General features: G+C 33.4%; 3 protein-coding genes across 3 annotated transcripts in view; all 3 read left to right on the top strand.

Annotated features, from left to right (window-relative positions):
* The window catches only part of LOC118747219 (acetyl-CoA acetyltransferase-like), a 16,714-nt gene extending 16,152 nt beyond the window's left edge, over positions 1-562 (top strand). Inside the window, exon 6 of the mRNA XM_036481207.1 lies at positions 479-562. Within this exon, the coding sequence (XP_036337100.1) occupies positions 479-562 (84 nt within the window). The remainder of the gene's footprint in view (positions 1-478) is intronic.
* A 1,850-nt stretch (positions 563-2,412) lies between these two features.
* LOC118746837 (SOSS complex subunit C homolog) lies at positions 2,413-3,018 on the top strand. The gene is made up of 3 exons (XM_036480777.1): positions 2,413-2,552; positions 2,617-2,723; positions 2,783-3,018. Exons 1-3 carry the CDS (start codon positions 2,519-2,521, stop codon positions 2,969-2,971), a joined length of 330 nt encoding a protein of 109 aa, XP_036336670.1. The 5' UTR covers positions 2,413-2,518; the 3' UTR covers positions 2,972-3,018.
* On the top strand, positions 2,853-6,151 carry LOC118746836 (rRNA N6-adenosine-methyltransferase METTL5-like). The gene is made up of 4 exons (XM_036480776.1): positions 2,853-3,107; positions 4,134-4,265; positions 4,338-4,564; positions 5,244-6,151. The coding sequence occupies exons 1-4, from the start codon at positions 2,976-2,978 to the stop codon at positions 5,401-5,403; spliced, it is 651 nt and encodes a 216-aa protein (XP_036336669.1). The 5' UTR covers positions 2,853-2,975; the 3' UTR covers positions 5,404-6,151.
* The last annotated feature ends 247 nt before the right edge of the window (positions 6,152-6,398 follow it).

The following is a 6,398-nucleotide window of genomic DNA, read 5'->3' on the forward strand; positions in this document are numbered from 1 at the left end:
TATAACGGGCCACTCTTCTGCTGTCGTGATCTTGTCTTTTTGGTTCAGCTATGGATTTAAAGGAGTTGCTAGTGGCGAATCAAAAACGGCTTATATATGTGTGGGTGTGTGAGAGTTACGTTCCACATACTACCAATCCACTTTCAGGTGGTTGATACAAAGTCGGCTACAAATTGTATTGTACCCATGAACCATGATTCAATAATACAAGGTTGGATAACCTGGCAGTTGTCTCGCTCCCGCATTCTGCTTTAGCCTGTGTTGCCTTCTTTTTTGATTTGTAGCAACTACTACTAAAATACAAGGGGAAAAATTGTCTTCGTATAAAAAGTTCAACAGGCAACACTGCCGATATTTTCATCGATTGTTTCGTGGGAATTCATTTTCTTATTGGGCAAATTCAAGTAAGTATGGCTAAAAAATAAAAAATAATAGAAATAATTTGAATTACAACAATAATTTACATATTTATTTGCAGGGTATCGGAGTTATTCATAATTTGTGTTCAAAAAGTAGCGTTTTACAACAAGTGCAGCCGCTGCAAGTAAGTTTTGCATGCTAGGATCCCTGTGTGTCCGTCTACGTATGGGTAAATATATTCTCCTGTGAAGACCAGGATCACTTGGGTGTCCGTCCACGTTTGCTGGTGCATGCATTTTTACCACTGCAGCGTTTGGTTGGTCAAGTGCAGCCTTTGCATATTTCCAAGTAAGGGCCGGTTGTTCAATGTCTGATTAGCACAAATCGGAGGTAGAAGCTCCGGTTAGATACAACGACTGCTTTATCGATCACATGTTATATGCATGATGTTGAAATCGTCGATAATGATGTTTAACCGGCAAGTAGTGATAACCAGACATTGAACAACCGGCCCTAAGTATACCACTCCATAAAAGCGAAAGTGGAAATATTAATAAAGATATTTTCTTGTGCTTATTGGGACTGATTGCAGAAAAAAGTACACAACATTACAAAAAATTAACATTTTTAAAAAACGGAATGTAATTAAATTGCGATATTGAAGACATATTTTTAAAGTTTAACCGATATAATGATTAACAAGACTGATTGGAGAAAAAAGTAAATACATTCCGCAAAAATTAGATTTTTAAATAACCAAATGTAATTAAATTGCGATATTGAAGACATAACTTTAAAATGTAACCAATATAATGATTAACAAGACTGATTGGAGGAAAAAGTAGAAAACATTACTAAAAAATTTAAATAAAAAAAAACCAAATGCAATTCAATTTAAGATATTGAACATGTAATCTTTAAATGCAACAAATATAAAAATTTTTAAAAGATTAATTTATATCCATTAAATCAACTGCATCTTTACTATTTGTATAATTCTTCATATAGTCCCTTTGAATAAAGGATTTGTTTGAATTCCATTAATTTTGTTTAATATATACTTATATATATATGTGACCTGGTCTACGAAAAGGGAGCTTACGTGCGAAAACTAGTTTTCTGTGAAAAAGCTGTTAAAAGTAAGCAACTCGTTTCGTCAGTTTCTCATTATCTCGTTAATTGTTCTCCGCGCCGGACGTCCAGTAAGTGTTGTTGTTGGTCCAGTAAGTGTTGTTGTTGCTCCAGTAAGTATTGTTGTTGGTCGGAATATTATTATAGTTCATCGTGTAAGTTGCTAGTGTGGAACATTTAAAAAAGTAACACTGAAGAAGTGACGTTTACTGTTTCTGTTGATTATCGTCTTCGCATTTCGCATGAAATGAAACATGAGTGTTGATGAGGAGTTCAGTGCCGTATACGGACAATATTTCCATGAAAAGGATGAAGAAAACGATGATGAAAACTATGAAGAGAGCGATGATGATGAAGACGAAGTATGCGTATCTCAGGCAGAAGATGATACACACGTAAAAAGATCTCAAGGAAAACGACTACAAAGAAAAATACATAAACTACTCAGCATTATTATTTTTGGCCCATAATACGTTTTTCTAGTGTATAATCATGTCTTTATAGCTTATAATTCAATGTATTTTGTTCATTACCAATAAATTATATTTTGTCGTATTTTTACTCTTCTTTCTCTACATTTTTAGTACACTTCTAAGCAAGTTAGGATTTTCTGCTTTTCACCACGTGAAAAAGCACCTCATCTTCCATCCGAATCAACCAAAAAGTGAAAATTGATTTTTTGACACCTAAGCCCCCTTTCCGTAGACCAGGTCACATATATTTAATTTGTACACAAAAACGCATTTCAGCACTACCAGACTACTTACTTTTCTTACTACCTTTTCACAAAAGGAGATAAAATTGTTACCCGCTTCTTTTCCTTCTCAAATGCAACCTTACAAGGCAGTCGATTGACACAAATGTCAATATTTATCCAACCTTGTATTATTGAATCATGTGTTAACTCTAAGTAAGTTGCAGCGTAACTTGTTGTATAGTGCGAGTGCCGCTTAAATATTTGTCTTTCCTTTTTATTGGACTTTCTGGTTAAATTCATTGTATTGATATAAATAAAAATTTCGGGTTAATGGCGAATTTTCCTACATTGGGGGCTCAACAAGGTAAAATAAGTTATAAAATATATCGAAGGTATATCTTCATGTACTCAGTTGCAATTTAAAATAGAAACCAACCGAAAAATTCTCGAGGATCTACAGTTGAAGAAGCAACTATTGCAGAAAGGCAACATACCCGGACTAGGTGCAGGAATATCAACAAATACCCTTTATCAAGTATGTAACTACGTAGCTCGCAACATACAAATATGAAATGAATACTAAATCGATTATAGATACCTGCAAGTCAACTTTTGCAATCCTCGGACTTTTCTCAAAGTAGTGGATTGGCAAACGCACCACGCTCGGTGTTTAATGCAACAACATCCACTACATTAGGATTCTTTGTATCACAAGATTCTTATTACGGAAACACTTTTATACCTGTTTTACCCCGCCTTGATCCTGCGCCACCGATGAACTAGAACTATGGCGTGCATAAAGTTGAAAAAACTGGAGGAGTACTTAAATGGTTTGGATAGTTTTGAAAAACCGAAAATAAAATTAGAACAGTACATTACTCCCCCGCATATAGCAAGTTGTGTGCTCTACAACATACAGGTCTAGCAGTAAAGATGAACAATTCATAAAATATAAGTAAGGACACAACCATTGCGATTGTTTGGCTACTTATCTCGTTTCATTGCTGCTTCCATTTATTTTGGCTCGGTAATACGGATGACAACCGAACTTCAGTTGCGTTGCCAGTGGCAACTAAACGCTGGTAAATGAGTTGCTAACTGAATTTTTGTGGTTGTCGCAGAAGTTTTTATGGTTTCAACTGTTTCTGCAGGTTATTCACACTCAATTTTCTTGGTTCCTGATACTTCAAGATTCTATTCAGGGCTATCACAGAATTCATCGTAGCATCGTTTTTCGCGAAATCTACGAAAGTGCTATCACAGAATCCAAGTGGCTACGAACGTAAGTATGAAGCGAGGAAGTAATTGTTTAGCGACTGCTGGGGCAGAAAAAATGTCTATTGTTTCATTTGCCTTAGCTAATTTTGAATCAGCATTCGAAGCTGGCAACGATATTTTCGAGTTCACTCGGATTCAGTGATAGCAACTTTTTCATATTCGTAGCAGGCATTCGAATTCGAAGATCTACGATGGATTCCTTATCATCTCCAAATTTATAGGACTTTACTATCTTTGCTATTCATCACAGATTTTTATTTATGATCTAGCTTTGCTGAGAACCAGCCAACAAAATCAATCCACAAGAAAAAAAAATCAATGCTTTGCCCATGGCAACCCAACTGAGGTTGCGTTGCTATCCGTAATCGACCCATACAATTCCATTTGAAACTACAGACACCTCAACATGCTTAAATAATATCAATGTAACACAATTTCCTTTGTTTCCCAATTATATATTAACAAAAAATGTGTTGGTCTGTATAAAAAGCCCTTTGTTTTCAAGGATTGTGCATAACAACTATTATTTGCTATTGCCGCATAGTCCCCTATGTGAATGAATTTAAATACATCGATGAATGTTGTGGTTGTGTGCCTTACTAACATGTTTGTAATTAATTAAAATATGTAATAGCTTTTAACGATGTCGGCAATGCTCATATTTCAGACATTATACGGTGATATCGAAGGAAAATATGTTGCTGACTTGGGCTGTGGTTCTGGGATGTTGAGTATCGGCTCTTTTCTGCTCGGCGCTGGCATGACCGTAGGTTTTGAAATCGATGATGATGCCTTAAATGTAAATAGCATTGTTATATGCATATTAACTCGTTCTTGGGTAACAACTTTGCTTTTCCTAAATTTTTTAAAGATATTTCGCGAAAATGTAACAGATATGGAACTACCGAACTTAGATTGCGTTTTATGTGACGTATTGACATTGCCTAACAGTAAGAAATGGGATAATGCTTTTGATACGATTGTTACCAATCCACCTTTTGGTACGAAAAATAACAGTGGTATCGATATGTGTTTTGTTCAGACTGGCATAACTCTAGCATCAGGAGCAGTTTATTCATTTCACAAAAGCTCAACACGGTATAGCAAAATGTTGTTGTTTTTAGATAATACATTTATTTGTTGATATTGTACATTCGCTGAATGAAAACCATAAGGTCAAAAATTTAACGGCAACTTGCAAATTTTAAAGTGCTCTGAACTTTATAGAGGATATTCAAGTTTTCACAATACATATGGGGTTCAGATTGTGAAAGTTTTTGTTTTATGATGTACATACAGTGCCGGACAAAAGTATTGTTACAGAGAATTTTTCGCAATGTATGCAAAGTTTTTTATTATAACATATAAACAAATTCTCGAAGAAACTTTGTGGAAAAAATTGACAAAAATCAACGCGATTTTTTAGCATCTTCAAACTTGACTTTTGTTATACTAAAACTGATTGGGCTATAAAACTGCATACATAAGATTTTCTAAAAAATCTGATTAGAAAGCTGCAAACTAGTATGCACATTTATTGAATATTTCTGAGTTTTTTACAAGTTTGGAGATCTTTTTTAATATTTTTAGGTTATATGATCTTTATTCTATAAAAAAATAACGAAAAAGTTAGAATAAAAAACTTTGCATACATTGCGAGAAATTCTATGTGGCAACACTTTTGTCCGGCACTGTATGTAATTTTCCCTATTTGCCTATGAATTTTTCAGCAATGTACAAATATCGTCTATAATTTTATATTTTTTGATTCCACTAGCGACTACATACAAAAAAAGGTTAAGGACTGGCATGTCAAGGGCAATGTGGTGGCGGAGCTCAAATATAATATTGACACCAGCTATTCATTTCACAAAAGCAAGAGCGTTGATATCAATGTAGACTTCTGGAGATTTGATGTGTCTGAGAAAAATGTCTAGTACGACTACTGCATACGTCACCTTAAAAGTTTACAATATTCTTAGTTTTTTATTTCAAATACTAGAAAATGTTTATACATAATATGCATGTTTATATGTTTAGTTCAAACTATAACACTTTCCGAACACTCGCTATTCCTCCATAACAACTTACAGCATTTTTCTAAAGCATTTATAAAAATGTAAAAAATATTTTACCATTAAATGTAAAATATGTAGTGATATTGATAATAACAATTTTTATATTGTTTTTATACTAAGAATAGTGATTTGTAAGGACGTTGTTATTGTTTTATAAGCATAAGCCATTATACAGGTACAAGCTAGTATATATGATAACCAAAATATGCACATAAATGTATGTAAATAAGCTTTCATTTAACGCGAAACTTTCAATACATTTTATTATTTGCAAATATTATGTTCATAAATACATATGCTTACACATGCAAACAGTTTCATTTAAAATTTTGGATCAAACAATAAAAATTTTCTATCAATATTCAAAACAACCTATCGACTCAACGAAAACAAATCCATGTATTCCCTTATAGGAATTTTTTGTCTGGCGAAAATAATTAATTATTCTTAATGTAATTTTTAATTTGAAATTTGTATTTATAAGTCATACTAAGCTAAACCCCTGAGTTTGTTGAATGGCCTGAAGTAACTTATATTTCAAACGTTCTTTTGTATTATAGCGAGGCAAATCTAATAAATTGAAACACGTATGAGCTACAGGAAGAAATCGGTCGTCATTTGTTGGTTGTATACAAATCTAAAAATACAGAATTTGAAATATTGGTCACAGAAAAGTAAAACGGGAGTTAATTTACTTTAATGGCCTTCATTCCCTGAATGGGTATACGGTCACTTCCTGTCAAATATAAAAGAAACTTTTTCTTTTCATTTTCCGGTAAGTCATGGAAGACCTCCCAAAACCATCTTATCTGTTAACATTAAGAAGGTATATATAAAAAACGTATAAAAAAAAA

Source organism: Rhagoletis pomonella, unplaced genomic scaffold (assembly GCF_013731165.1).
Source record: "Rhagoletis pomonella isolate Grant_MI unplaced genomic scaffold, Rhpom_1.0 Rhpom_scaffold_00011, whole genome shotgun sequence".
Lineage (NCBI taxonomy): Eukaryota > Metazoa > Arthropoda > Insecta > Diptera > Tephritidae > Rhagoletis > Rhagoletis pomonella.